This window comes from Syngnathoides biaculeatus, chromosome 5 (assembly GCF_019802595.1).
Source record: "Syngnathoides biaculeatus isolate LvHL_M chromosome 5, ASM1980259v1, whole genome shotgun sequence".
Classification (NCBI taxonomy): domain Eukaryota; kingdom Metazoa; phylum Chordata; class Actinopteri; order Syngnathiformes; family Syngnathidae; genus Syngnathoides; species Syngnathoides biaculeatus.
In genome coordinates this window covers 16702093-16717900 of record NC_084644.1, presented here as the reverse complement: position 1 = coordinate 16717900, position 15808 = coordinate 16702093, and the positions used below count along the sequence as shown (strand labels likewise).

The following is a 15808-nucleotide window of genomic DNA, read 5'->3' as shown; positions in this document are numbered from 1 at the left end:
TAGATTGTTTGGACATGTTCAGAGGCGAGAGAGTGAGTATATTGGTAGAAGGGTGGTGAGGTTGGAGGTGACAGGCAAAAGAGTGAGAGGAAGACCAAAGAAAAGGTTGATGGATGTTGAGAACAGTGGGTGTTAGAGAAGAAGATCCACGAGATAGGCTTCGATGGAAAAAGATGACGCGCTGTGGCGACCCCTAACGGGCAAGCCGAAAGGAAAAGTAGTTTGAAATTAACTGTCTCGTGACCTCTTTAAAAATGTCTGTCTGTCTGTGCAACGTCAATAATTATTATTAATAAATATTTATTATTATGGTGTTAGGCAATGACTACATACTCGAGTATAACAACTCTAAGTTATTTTAAGGTCTTGAGATCTAAGCCCTAATCACACCTGCAACTTTTTATCTGTGGGCATGACTAGTGGACAACACCTGTAACTTTATATCTGGGGGCATGACTGACCACACCTGTACAGTTTTCAAATGTGAGCGATTGTGGCTTTAAATCTTGCCGTTTTATCTGCCAACTTGAAGACTGTCATTTTCCCCTGAAGTGACAGAACTAATTAAGCGGGCTTGTCCTGTTAGGGGTCGCCACAGCGTGTCATCTTTTTCCAACTTACCCTATCTTCTGCATCTTCCTCTCTCACCCCAACTGTCCTCATGACTTCCCTCACCACATCCATCAACCTTCTCTTTGGTTTTCCTCTCGCTCTTTTGCCTTGCAGTTCCATCCTCGGCACCCTTCCACCAAGAAACTCCCTCTCTCACCTCTGGACATGTCCATACCATCGAAGTCTGCTCTCTCGAACCTTGTCTCCAAAGCATCCAACTTTGGCTGTCCCTCTAATGAGCTCATTTCTAATCCTATTCTTCCTGACACAACCCACTGCATTTATCTGGGCTTGGGACCGGCTTACAGATTGCACTGGCTTGTGTCCCCATAGGGCTGCATTGTCCATCTCCTCACAAAGTGTCTCAAAAAGTTGTGAGTTAAGGGCGTGTGCTTTGATGTGGTTAATAACTTTTTTTTTCTTGGATGTTGTAGGCTCTACTTCTGTCTTATCACTGGGTCTTTTCTTTCAGACGACGTCTGTTTTTTTTTTTTTTTACTCATTTTTGCGAGCTTGTGGAGGTAAATTTTGGCGCATAAGTTCCGAGATATAAGCAAGAGAATCCGGTCAATTTTCAAAATAAAAATTGTTCAGACTCTGATAATGAATACAACGGAAATAATTATTTATTTTGGTGGCCCCAATTGATACCGGTCCTCTGCCCGGTGGTACAGTAAATCCTTGGTTCTTGAACGTCCCCCCAGTTTTCGAATGAAAAATTAGATTTTTTTCTTTTGCTTCTGTTTTAAATGAAAATCAGTACTCGAACGCCCTCGACAAAACCCGGAAACATATTGCGGGCGGCCTGACTATCTGACCCATGACGTGCTTTGTTGTGAATTCCCATGCCGCTGAAAAAACCCCCGAAAATAACATTGTGCGCGGCCAGACCTTTTGACCCACTGCGTTTTGAAGTCCAACGCTGCCGAAAAAACCCAGAAATAATGCGCGCGGCGCAAGCGGCTGACCTACCCACGACGCATTTTATTGTCAATTTGAACGCACCCCGAAAAAATACCTGGAAATAACATTGCACGCGCCGTAACCAGCGCGCACTTGTTATTCTGTATAACGCAGCTTCTGTACACAGACCTGTCCCGGTAGTGACTGTTGTTTTTCTTCTTATCGAGGACTACCATATTAACCCTAAATCATGGCTCCAAAGAAGGCAAGTTGCTTGTTTAAAGTTATTCTGCACTTTTGTGAATAAAAAAAGTTTACAAGGCTGGGGCCAAGTCTCTACAGATACAGCAATCCATTCCCAGCCTAGCTTACTCTACTACTAAAGCATACAATTTAGGGAAAAAAATATATTCCTTAAATTATTTTATTCTTTAAAGAATTTTAACTGTATATGTATTTCTCCTATGCCGTTTTTATCAGGAAAACGGAAAAAATGCTTTAAAAAGCCTAATTTTTTTGTGCTTGGAACTCATTTTTTTTCCATTCATTGTAATGGGGAAACATCAATTGTCATCTGTTTTCGAACAAATCACTTCTTGAACAGTTTTCTGGAATGGAATTGTAGTCGAGAACAGAGGCATCACTGTACCTGATAAACTCATGCAGGGAGAACATGCGAACTCGACATAAGACAGCCTGCATTTTAATCTCGGTCCTCAAAACTGTGAGGCATATTTGCTTACCAGATGACTGTTCCACTTAAATTATACTGACATATTATTAATGTAGTGTTAATGTTTTTTTCCAGGACAATTTGCAGATTTCTGTTGTGCGTTTGGCAGCTACAGGTATGGACTCCTGTCCAGCGAGTGACGAAGACACCGAGGATGAGCTTGAGTCTGCCAGCCACATGAGCAATTCCACCAGAAACAAGCCATTATCAAGCTCCAGACAGTTGGTGAGAGATGGAATAAAGGTCTAGTATTTACTGGTTGCAATGATCTTAGTCAACTTCACAGATAAAAAACACTATAATTAGGGTATATACAATCGGGATTTTGGGGCTCGATCAGCAAATTTAAAAAAAGATAACCGATCATCGAGCCGATCACAAGGTAGAGCAAAATTTCAATTTGAAGGGCCACTGTCATGAAATGCGTGATTTTTAGTATGTTCTTAATGAAAAAACTGCAGCCGAAATGGACCCATGCGGTTTTTTTCACCACAAAACTTGATTTTGACGTATACAGCTTTTTATAACTCCTGCCATGAAAATCCTCTCGAGGGATTTGTTTTCAAGAAGACGCAGGAAGTGATGGACATGGCAAGACCCCCCTCAAGTGGACTCATTTGTTTCTATTAGTTTTACCTCTGGGAAGGTAGCTTGTTGTTCCTTTGTGTTAGCCAAAATTCCGGCTTGTTGCATTGCTGGACATTGCTTGAACACTTGGGAGGATGGATTTACCCTTCATAAGTTTGCAAGAGACCTGGTTCATTGTGAAAAATGGATTGATGGGTGCAAAGGACGAGAGCTTTGTGGGTTCCAAATGACAGGTATGTGTGTTTACAGCTACAAAAAAAATAATAGTTTGGGACGGACCACGTAATCGGTCTCTCATAACGTAACAAAAGATCCGCGTACGTATGACAGGTGTGCTAAATGTGTCTGTGCGCGTCCGACGGCTTCGGGCTCACCGGCGAAGGCTGCTGCGTCTCCTCGCCAGCGAAGGCTGCCCCGTCGGCTCGTGGACGGCAACGGCTATGAACAACGCTCCCGACAATGGCGCACTCAGCTGTGTGCGACGACGTGCTGTAAAGCAGCCCGGCTCGGCTCCGTGATAAGCCACCTCAGCAGCGAAAATGAGCCACCCCGGCCAAGGCTTCGGCAAAGGCTGCTGCGTCACGCTCGCGGACGGCGGCGGTTCTGAACAACCCCTTAAAGCGGCCCGGCTCGGCGCCATGATAAGCTACCTCTGTGCCGAAAATGAGCCACCCCGGCCGACAAGGCTGAGCCAGCCGGTGGCCTTGTTGGCTGCGGTGGCTCATCTCCACCGCAGAAGTGGATTAGACGGCGAGGCGGTTTGGCCATGATTGCATATCTGAATATGGCTCGAAACAATAGGGTAAAATTGCCCCGGTAACTTCATTCAGTTGTGTGATGTTCTTCGAAAAGAGCTTCCATGTCAGGCGTGTGTTCGTCTCCCATAGTAGGGTCCAATGTTTCCAAGGGTTTTCAATGGCGAATGTCCGGGGTGACGTCACCGACAGGAGATGCAGCCAATATGGCAACCACTTGGATGTCGTTGAATGACACTTGCGCAACTTTGCGCATGGATGACGCGCTATCTGCTCGCATTTATTTAATTGAAGTGAATAATGTGACATGTATTTTTCATGACAATATCTATTTGATAATGTTTATAGGGATGACACTTGACCTTTAAATGACTAATTTACTGTACAAACTTCTTCTTGGCATCCGACTCTCAGGAGACAACAGTGGTACCTCTATTTATGAAATTAATCTGTTCCGGAAGTTGATTCTTAACGTGAATTTTTCATAAGTAGAAGCGCATTTTACAAGTAAATAGCGCAATGCGTTCTGGGGGCTACCACGCTAAAATTGAAGATGTCTGGTGTGGCTGGTCAGGCTGATAAGATAATGGCCAGGGCGGATGAGTGGAGATGCTGCTCTATCTGCCTGGGTTGAAGCCTTTCTTCTTTGTCTCTTTGCCTCTGACAGTCGAGCAAGGGTCCCCTCAAAGTTAGACAGCCCTTCTTTCACTGTCCGTCTCCGGACCAGTTGGCAGTGGCCTCCCAGGTCTCCACATTAATGTGATGGGTTTTCAGGTCTCTCTTGCACATATTTTTAAAGTGTAGTTGGCGTATACCTATGGGACGAGTTTCTTGTCAGTTCTCCACAGAGTAGCAGTCACTCACATTTGATGCGCGCGACCGCAAATCTGCACAGTCAAGCACGAGAAATCACGTGTAAAATTTGTTACGAGTAAAAAAAAAAAAAAAAAGATATTGAAAGACGTCGCTTATTTTGTGTAGTCTTCACATTAATTTACGTGTTTATTTCATAAATTTAAACTAAAGCCTGCTTCTAAACAATCAGTATTCACCCGGAAACAGGAAATGCGAGTTAACCGTACTGAGTATATATGGAAGTGATGCCAAAAGCACATGTTCCGAGCTGCTTCACGCACTGCAAGCACATTTACGTCAAAAGTCATCAGCATAAGTCATGTCAAAGGAAATTCAGTTGCACCAGGGGTGCTCAATGCGTCGATCGTGAGGCAGTTTTGGTTGATCGTGTGACAGCGTGCCCAAAAAAAAAAAAAAAAAAGTTAGACAACCATCCACCTCATCGCTTGATTCAGGTGTGGCCATTACGTCGAGTGCACGCACATAAAGCCGCGTTCTAGCAAGCCGGCCTCCTATTTATGGTAGTCGCGGCGATGCGCGCGTGCACCCGCATGCAATACGTCCCGCCCTGCCCCACTGGTTGATTACGAGTTACATTGAAAACATTTCTGGGATATAACACGTAATGTTTCAGTATCTAACTACAGTGAAGAAAACAAGTATTTGAACACCTTGCTATATTGCAAGTTCACCCACTTAGAAATCATGGATGGGTCTGAAATTTTCATTGTTAGTGCATATCCACTGTGAGAGAGATAATCTAAAAAGAAAAATCCAAAAATCACCATGAATGATTTTTTTGTTTTTTTTCACGATTTGCGTGATACAGCTGCAAATAAGTATTTGAACATCTCAGAAAAGCAATGTTAATATTTGGTACAGTAGCCTTTGTTTACAATTAGAGGTCAAACGTTTCCTGTAGTTGTTCACCAGGTTTGCACACAATGCAGGAGGGATTTTGGCCCACTCCTCACACAGATCTTCTCTAGATCAGGCAGGTTTCTGGGCTGTCACTGAGGAACACAGAGTTACAGCTCCCTCCAAAGATTTTCTCTTGGGTTTGTCTGGTGACTGGCTAGTCCACACCAGAACTTTGATGTGGTTCTTACAGAGCCACTCCTTGCTTTACCTAGCTGTGTGCTTCGGGTCATTGTCATGTTGAAAAGACCCAGCCACGACCCATCTTCAATGTTCTGACTGAGGGAAAGAGGTTGTTCCCCAAAATCTCACAATACATGGCCGCGGACATCCTCTCCTTAATACAGTGCAGTCGTCCTGTCCCATGTGCAGAAAGCACCCCCAAAGCATGATGAAACAAAGCATTTGTTTTCCTCCAAACACGGTCAGTGGAATTATGACCAAAAAGTTCAATTTTGGTCTCATCTGACTACAAAACCTTCGCCCATGACTCCTCTTCATTATCCAAATGGTTGTTGGCAAAGTTAAGACGGGCCTTGACGTGCTGGTTTAAGCAGGGGAAACTTCCGTGTCATGGATGATTTCAAACCATGACGTCTTAGTGTGTTACCAACAGTCACTTTGGAAATGGTTGTCCCAGCTCTTTTAAGGTCATTGACCAAGTCCTGTTGTGTAGTCCTGGGCTGATTCTTCACCTTTCTCAGGATTTTTGAGACCCCACGAGGTGATATCTTGCATGGGGGTCCACTCCGATTGAGATTGACAGTCATGTTTAGCTTCTTCCATTTTCTAATGATTGCTCCAACAGTGGACTGTTTTTCACCAAGCTGCTTGGAAATTTCTCCGTAGCCCTTTCCAGCCGTGTGGTATTGTACAATTTTGTCTCTGGTGTCTTTGGACAGCTCTTAGGTCCTGGCCATGTTACAAGTTTGGGTCTTACTGATCGTATGATGTGGACAAGTGTCTTTATGCAGCGAACGACCTCACACAGGTGCATCTGCTTCAGGATAATAGATGGAGTGGAGGTGGACTTTTAAAGGTGGACTAACAGGTCTTTAAGGGTCAGAATTCTAGCTGACAGACAGGCATTCAAATACTTATTTGCAGCTCATTCACACAAATCGTGAAAAAAATCATGCATTGTGATTTCTGGATTTTTCGTTTTAGATTCTCTCACAGTCCACATGCATCTATGATGAAAATTTCAGACCTCCCCATGGTTTCTAAATGAGAGAACTTGCAATATAACAGTGTTTACTTATTTTCTTCACTGCATAATAAGTATGAGATTGTGATTTACTTTGACTTGATCTAAGTTCAAACGTTAGACTCGCGAGACCATATATCTAAATGTGGTCATTTTCCCCTTGAAGTTGAAAACCTTTCCCCTCTACATGCTTTAGGAAGATATAGATCTACTAGTAGCTTTCATCAATGGATTGACAATTGATACCGCCGTAAATTATGCAAGATTAGAACAATACATCTCGATTGCTGAGAGGAATGTTTGTTAAAATGTATCGCTAGCTTGTTGCCACTGACGCTTATGTTGAACTAAATTTTCAGCATTTTCAAAACATTTTTTATTGCTTGACAGGCCAGTGCATTTAACTTTTCTTCAAATAAAGTTTGTCAGTTCAAGAATTTTTATTGATGAAAAATTACAAATACCATTTTATATCTTTTTCTTTTCCTTTGGGCTTGAATACAACGGAAATAGTTATTTATTTTGGTGGCCCCAATTGATACCGGTCCTCTGCCCGGTGGTACAGTAAAGCCTTGGTTCTTGAACGTCCCCCCAGTTTTCGAATGAAAAATGTGAGATTTTTTTTTCTTCTGTTTTGAATGAAAATCAATACTCGAACGCCTCCGACAAAACTCGGAAATAACATCTTGCGGGCGGCCAGACCAGCTGACCCACGACGCGCTTTTTTGTGAAGTCCCACGCTGCCAAAGAAACCCAGAAATAATGCTCGCGGCGCAAGCAGCTGACCTACCCACGACGCATTTCACTTCTCTACGCAGACCTGTCCCGGTAGTGACTGTTGTTTTTCTTCTTATCGAGGACTACCATATTAACCCCCAATCATCTACTCATATACTCACTCTCTCGCCTCTGGACATGTCCAAACCATTGAAGTCTACTCTTTCTAACCGTGTCTCCAAAAACTCCAACTTTGGCTGTCCCTCTAATGAGCTCATTTATAATCCTATCCAACCTGCTCTTTCCGAGCGAGAACCTTAACATCTTCATTTCTGCTACCTCGAGTTCTGTTTCCTGTCGTTTCTTCAGTGCTGCCGTCTCTAATCTGTACATAAGGGCCAGCCTCACCACTGTTTTATAAACTTTGCCCTTCATCCTTGCGGAGACTCACCTGTCACATAACACACCAGACACCTTCCGCCAGCTGCTCCACCCTGCTTGGACCCGTTTCTTCACTTCCTTACCACACTCACTATTGCTCTGGATTGTTGACCCTAAATATTTGAAGTCATCCACCCTCGCTATCTATCTCTTCTCCCTGTAGCTTCACTCTTCCCCCTCCACCTTTCTCATTCACGCACATATATTTTTACTTCGGCTAATCTTCATTCCTCTCCTTTCCAGTGCATGTCTCCATCTTTCTAATTGTTCCTCCGCCTGCTCCCTGCTTTCACTGCATATCACAATATCATCTGCGAACATCATGGTTTAAGGGGATTCCTGTCTAACCTCATCTGTCAGCCTATCCATTAACTCTGCAAAGAGGAAGGGGCTCAGAGCTGATCCCTGATGCAGTCCCACCTCCACCTTAAATTCTTCTGTCACACCTAAGGTACACCTTACCATTGTTCTGGTGCCATCGTACATGTCCTGTACTATTTTAACATACTTCTCTGCCACACCAGACTTACGCATGCAGTACCACAGTTCCTCTCTTGGTACTCTGTCATAGGCTTTCTCTAGATCCACAAAGACACAATGTAGCTCCTTCTGACCTTCTCTGTACTTTTCCACGAGCATCCTCAAGGCAAATAATGCATCTGTGGTACTCTTTCTAGGCATGAGACCATACTGTTGCTCACAGATACTTCTGTCCTGAGTTTCGCCTCCACTACTCTTTCCCATAACTTCATTATGTGGCTCATCAACTTTATTCCTCTATATTTCCCACAGCTCTGAACATCGCCTTTGTTCTGAAAAAATGGGAACTAGCAAACCTTTCCGCCATTCTTCAGGCTTCTTCTCGCCCGCTAGTATTCTGTTGAATAAGTTGGTCAAAAACTCCACAGCCATCTCTCCAAACTGCTTACATTCCTCCACTGGTATGTCATTGGAACCAACTGCCTTTCGATTTTTCATCCTTTGAAGTGCCTTTCTAACTTCCCCCTTACTAATCATTGCGACTTCTTGGTCCTTCACACTGGCCTCTTCTACTCTTCCTTCTTCCTCATTTTCTTCATTCATCAACTTCTCGAAGGTTTCTTTCCATATATTTAGCACACTACTGGCACCAGTCAACACATTTCCATCTCTATCCTTAATCACCCTTAGCTGCACATCCTTCCCATCTCTATCCCTCTGTCTGGCCAACCTGTACAAATCCTTTTCTCCTTCTTTTGTGTCCAACCTGGTGTACATGTCATATGCCTCTTGTTTCGCCTTTGCCACCTCTACCTTTGCCCTACGTCGCATCTCAATGTACTGCTTTTGCCTCTCCTCAGTCCTCTGTGTCCCTCTTCTTCGCTAATCTCTTTCCTTGTTTGATTTCCTGTATTTTGGGGTTCCACCAAGTCTCCTTCTCCCCTTTACTACCAGAAGACACACTAAGTACTCTTATGGCTGTCTCTCTGATCACCTTGGCTGTAGAAGTCCAGTCTTCCGGGAGCTTCTGTTGTCCATCGAGAGCCTGTCTCACCTCTTTCCGAAAGGCCGCACAACAATCTTCGTTTCTCAGCTTCCACCACATGGTTCTCTGCTCTACCTTTGTCTTCTTAATCTTCCTATCCATCACCAGAGTCGTCCTACACACCACCATCCTATGCTGTCGAGCTACACTCTCCCCTACCAACAAATTTACAGTCAGAAACCTCCTTCAGATTACATCGTCTGCACAAAATATAATCCACCTGCGTGCTTCTACTTCTCCCCTTGTAGGTCACTATATGTTCCTGCCTCTTCTGGAAATAAGTGTACAGCCATCTCCATCCTTTTTGCAAAGTCCACCACAATCTGTCCCTCAAAGTTTCTTTCCTGGATGCCATACTTACACATCACTTCTTCATCGCCCCGTTTTCCTTCACCAATATGTCCATTATAATCTGCACCAATCACAACTCTCTCTCTCTGTCTGGGACACTCAGAACTGCTTCATCTTGTTCCTTATAGAATTTCTCTTTCATCTCTAGGTCACTTCCTACCTGTGGGGCATTACACCCACAGGTAGGATGTGACCTACACCCTCAATTTCAAATTTTCGTCTCATTATTTGATCAGATACTCTTTTCACCTCCAAGACATTCTTTGCCACCTCTTCCTTTAAACTAACCCCTACTCCATTTCTCTTCCCATCTACTCCGTGGTAGAATAATTTAAACCCTGCTCCCATTTTTTTAGCCTTGCTACCTTTCCACTTGCTCTCTTGGATGCACAATATATCACCCTTTCTCCTAATCATCATGTCAACCAACTCCTGAGCTTTTCCTGTCATAGTCCCAACATTTAAAGTCCCTACACTCAGTTGCCGGCTCTGTGCAGTCCTCTTTTTCTTCTGACGATGAATCTGGTTTCCTCCTTTGCTTTGTCTTTGACCTACAGTAGCTGAATTTCTGCCGGCGCCCTGCAGGTTAGCAGTGCCGGGGGCGGGCGTTGTTAACCTGGGCAACGACCGATCCAGTATGGGATTCCTTAGATGAACGCTCATATTTGTTTGGCACAGTTTTTACGCCGGATGCCCTTCCTGACGCAAGCCTCTGCATTTATCGGGGCTTGGGACCGGCGTACGCTTTCTTAGTCACCTGACGTCACATACGTACATTGAATCTCACGAGACTGAAAATATTGTTTGTATTTTGAAAGATTGATTTCGCACCCACCCATATATGCTGAATTTAACATTGAAAAGTTAAACTGAAATAAAGCTATTGAAAAAATGTAGTCATCATATGTGTTAAAAAATACAGCAGAAATTTTTCAGTGGCATTTTTAATTCAAATACTAGTGGCACATATTTACTTCCATACAGTGCACCATCAACACTCTGTGTAGATTGGAGCTCGGGCCCTGCTGACCTCGATTTGGGACACTGTCAGTCCGTGAGGAAAATACTTTGAAGGCTTCAATTCCACCAACACATCTTCCCATGAGGTAACAGAGTCCAGGTTCTCTGAGGGACGCTCTCCTATCTCTGGGTTTGAGGGAACCGAGATGGTTAAAAAGCTCCTCAGTGGCAAGGCCCTGCGGGGATGATGAGATTTTCCTGGAGTTTCTAGCTCTTTGAGAGAGCTGTGGGCAGATAGCAGCGGATGTGACAGGCACCATGGTGACTGATTCACATGGAGATTGTGGTAGAGTAGTTGTATTGGGTGCTGTGCCAGATGATTGTCAGCCAGTAAATCGGACACTTTCGCTCTATTCCTTTCTTGCTGCGCCGATATTTTTGCTAATTGTTTGTCTGACGTCACTTGAGGAGGCGTGGTTAAGTGCCCTGTACGGAGGGGTCAATTAGGGGAAACGAGGCAGAGTTGGAGGAGGAGGATTCAGGAGCAGGTGTGTACAAGGAAGGGAGAAGACAACAACCATAACACCCATGACAGAGATAATGTATCTTTGTTCAGGTGTTTATTCCACTGAAACGTAGTGACAGAACAAATCAATGTTCTTCTGTCAGATGGCAGGAAATACATAGTGATCTACTATCTACTTTGTCGGTGTGGAGAAATTTTCTGATTTAAATGAATAAACAAATAAATACATAAAATGAAAAATAAAATATTTGCCTCCACTACATAAAGGTTGGAAAGCATTCTTAGTCAGGTCATGTAATCTAATTCTTCAGGTCAAACCAACATAACATGTCAGAAATAATTGGAGCTAACTTACTGTAGTCGAATTACTTTATTGTAATTAAATAACTTTACACGGAAACTTTAGAACACGGGTCAACATAACACTGAGATATTTACGCACAACTGTGAATGGTAGCACTAGTTTGTTAGGCTACTTAACATTCTGTTGGCTGCTTGTAAGCCGTATTAAATGTATGGGAATACATACCTCATGCAAACCTTTAGTGAATGTAATCGCCTGAGCACCTGTGACCACCAGTACATGTTCCCCAACATCAGTTTTTCTTTTTGTTTTTTTTTTTGTATAACATTGTTACATGTCACAATGTCATCTCCGTTGTAACGAGTGTATTCGGTTGTGTTTATGAGTTGAGAAGGTAAAGCCCAGTCACTGTACAAGACTGGAGGCTGTGGTATCGGAATGCAAGATTTTATTGTGTTAGTCTGACATGGTGCAATCATGAGAGAGAAAATTTGTGTAGTCCTCAGATCCACGCATTACATATCTGTTTCAGACTTTACGATGTTTTTTTTTTAAACTGCAATTGTTGTCAGATATTTACAGCACTATGTCAAAAGACACATGACAAGGTTAAAAATAAACTAGCCTTTGAATTCAAATAAAATGTACACTATGGCAATCCCCAGTAAATATTTTGTGTAGCCGATCAATGATGTAATTGATCGGCTAGTTGAATTATGACAAAGTCAATCAGCATAAATTACTAATTGTCGGGCGATACCGATGAGGCTGATCAGATTAGTCTAAAATCTAGCCTACAATACAGCGACCATGTGTATATTATATATGTATGTATGTATGTATGTATGTCTTACAACAGGTTGGTGAAAGTAATCGTCCCAGTTTCAGGCCAGGTTTAGAAGGCGGAAGTTCTGATGACGAGTGGTCAGGTTGCCTAGGCAGTCGATCTCTTTCTGGAATTGAACACAGACCATCTGCCGAGGGACGAGTTGTTAACCCACCAGTCACAGGTTAGTTATGTTCTGTATTTATTCAGGGCCCTGGCTAGCCTTTTTTCGTCATTAGCCATTTTTTTAGCCAAAATAAATTTTCATTTGCCGTTTTTCCATAATCATAGCCAATAAATAGCTACTCACATGCCGGTCAAACTGAGGTCTACTAACGTCTATTCTTTATTGTTCTACAGGTTACATGCATACAAATAACTTTCAGACATAAATGTCATACCAGGAATTATATTTTTGTTGGTTACTGAATCTATTAAACATTAAGAATGACAGAGATGTGTCATAAAAATAAAAAACGTTTCTCAATCCTCTTCTATGCTCCTGGCTATAGAAAATAACATCACTGTTCAACACTAAGTTTTTGCATGATTCCTGCCATAAAGATTCTCTGATCACCTATTTACAGAAACCTTTATCAAAATCAAACACTGTTCTTCACGGCCTTAAATTTTACTTATTGACAGTTCATTTACACTTTCTGTTTTGAGGCAGTTCCTTTACAATATTATGCCTGCTGAAGCCATGTTCTACAGTACATCAACTACATCTTTGCAACTGCAGTAAACCTGTGTACAGCTGTCTGCTGACGCTTCACGAAGTCATCAAACTTCGGCGCCACCGATGATTTTCCGCATGTCAGAATTGGAATTTTTTCTTCCACTGTCAATACACCGTTGGCAGAAAAAATTTGAGTCCCTCAATTTGAGCCACTTGAATTTATAAAACCATTCCTGACAAATCTTTAGCCTCTACCCTGCATGCGGAGTAGATTTTCCGACAGCAGACAAAGTTGTATTGGGTGTCTTTGTCACGTAATGAGCATCCGTCAAAGTTGGCAGCTGACAAGCTGCACTTATACCGCTGCCATCCATTGTTTTTGGAAGATAATCCCAAAGGCTTATAAATTTTCCGTAGGATCCACAGGTAGCATGAAACCAATGGCGAGAAAGCGTGAGATTGACGGGGAACCTGGATTCAGTTGTCTCCGTTGTAAAGAATTATTCGCTTAGCTTCCGACGAAACTTTCGTCACGCTAAAAAGCCAGGAATCGAATACGACTTCTTGTGATATACGTAAGTCTATAAAAATACAGAATCGTATGCTCGGATAAACAGTCAATTTTTCACAATTTTTTTCGCCATTTTAAAACTTTACTCGCCAGTCTCAGTATGTTTGCATATGGTGAATTGGCGAGTGGGTAGCGAGGGCCCTGTTTATGCACTATTTATGGGAAATCGAGAATGTGTACGCTTTTGATTTAGGTCGGGGGTCTCAAACTCACTTTACCTTGGTCGCACTGGAGACAAAGTCTGACTGGGCCGCAGCTTTGACGTACATACACGCTCTTCTAATTTAAATTAGAAATAGAACAGAATACAATCTTTTCAAATATTTTTTAAAAATGTTTTAACACCTAAGATAACCCGTTCTTGAGTAGTCACCTTATCGTGGTGGAGGGGTTTGTTTGTCCCAATGATCTTAGGAGCTAAGTTGTCTGGGGCTTCACATCCTTGGTAGGGTCACCCATGGCGAGAACGTCCTAGGTGAGGTCCCCCTTCCCTTGGGTTCGCCAGCTCTGAGAGTGCCCATAAGGTTTGGGAGCTGGGCGATTGTTAAAGGTAAGGACCTTCACAATCCAATCCCCGGGTAGAGAAGCTGCCTGTATGGAGGTGGAATGTCACATCTGGCAGGAAAGGAACCCAAGCTGTTGTGTGAGGTCGAGAAGTTCCAACAAGATGAGAGGGGTTGCACTCTCTTCTACTCTGAAGTTGCACACAGTGAGAGGCGCAGAGCAGGTTTGGGTTTACTTATTGACCCCCTAGCTCGGTACCTGTACGTTGGGGATCATCCCGATGGACAAGAGGGTACCCTCTGTTTGCCTTTGGGTGGGGCGATGGGTCCTGACTGTTGTTTGTGCCTATTCAGAGTACCCACCCTTTTTAGAATCCTTAGAGGGAGTGGTGGATAGCGCACCAGCTGGGGACTTCATCGTGATCCTAATGGACTTCACTGCTCACGTGGGCACTGACAGTGAGACCTGGAAGGGTGTCAGTCACTCACATTTGGAAAATTGTATGGTTGTGGTCAGTCATGCCCCCAGATTTAAAGTTCCGGGTGTGGTCCACCAGTCATGCCCGCAGATATAAAGTTGCGGGTGCGATTTAGGGATGGCATCTAAAGACCTGGAGGACCTTTTTAACCACCTCTGTCCCCTCAATCCCAGCGATGGGAGAGCGTTCCTCTGAGAACCTGGACTTTTGTTACCTCATGGGAAGATGTTTTGGTGGAATTGAAGCCTTCAAAGTATTTTCCTCACGGACTGACAGTGTCCCAAATCGAGGTCAGCAGGGCCCAAGCTCCACTCTATCTAGAGGAATTATCAGACCATTAGGACACAGCGATGAGACAGGTGGCCGAACAGTCTGACGTTCTAATATGGTTCAAAAGAAACAATCATCTGGCACAGCACCCAATACAACTACTCTACCACAATCTCCATGTGAATCAGTCACCATGGTGTCTGTCACCTCCGCTGCTATCTGCCCACAGCTCTCTCAAAGAGCTAAAAACTCCAGGAAAATCTCATCATCCCCGCAGGGCCTTGCCACTGAGGAGCTTTTTAACCACCTCGGTTCCCTCAAACCCAGAGATAGGAGAGCGTCCCTCAGAGAACCTGGACTCTGTTACCTCATGGGAAGATGTGTTGGTGGAATTGAAGCCTTCAAAGTATTTTCCTCACGGACTGAAAGTGTCCCAAATCGAGGTCAGCAGGGCCCGAGCTCCAATCTACACAGAGTGTTGATGGTGCACTGTATGGAAGTAAATATGTGCCACTAGTATTTGAATTAAAAATGCTACTGAAAAATTTCTGCTGTATTTTTGAACACATATGTTGACTACATTTTAAAATTCACATTAGTGGAAGACAAATGATGAGTTCCATACCAAGAACACCATCCCTACTGTGAAGAATGGGAGTGGTAGCATCATGCTTTGGGGGTGTTTTTCTGCACATGGGACAGGACGACTGCACTGTACTAAGGAGAGGATGACCGTGGCCATGTATTGTTAGATTTTAGGGAATGACCTCTTTACCTCCGTCAGAGCATTGAAGATGGGTTGTGGTTGGGTCTTTCAAAATGACAATGACCCGAAGTACACAGCCAGGAAAACAAAGGAGTGGCTCCGTAAGAACCACCTCAAGGTTCTGGCGTGGCCTAGCCAGTCTCCAGACCTAAACCCAAGAGAAAATCTTTGGAGAGAGCTGAAACCCTGTGTTTCTCAGTGGCAGCCCAGAAACCTGTCTGATCTAGAGAAGATCTGTGTAGAGGAGCGACAGTGTCCCGAATCGAGGTCAGCAGGGCCCTATACTCACTATACGTGGTGTTGATGGTGCATTGTATGG

At 43.6% G+C, this 15808-nt stretch overlaps 1 protein-coding gene across 6 annotated transcripts in view; it reads left to right on the top strand.

Annotated features, from left to right (window-relative positions):
* The window catches only part of cep192 (centrosomal protein 192), a 122370-nt gene that overhangs the window by 11441 nt on the left and 95121 nt on the right, over nucleotides 1–15808 (top strand). For all 6 annotated transcript variants that reach the window (XR_009794871.1, XR_009794870.1, XM_061818970.1 and 3 more), the window contains exons 9-10: nucleotides 2324–2473; nucleotides 12255–12405. Coding sequence is in view for 4 of the 6 variants with exons in the window: in XM_061818970.1 (XP_061674954.1) it covers nucleotides 2324–2473; nucleotides 12255–12405 (301 nt within the window). In the remaining 2 variants the exon portion in view is untranslated. The remainder of the gene's footprint in view (nucleotides 1–2323; nucleotides 2474–12254; nucleotides 12406–15808) is intronic.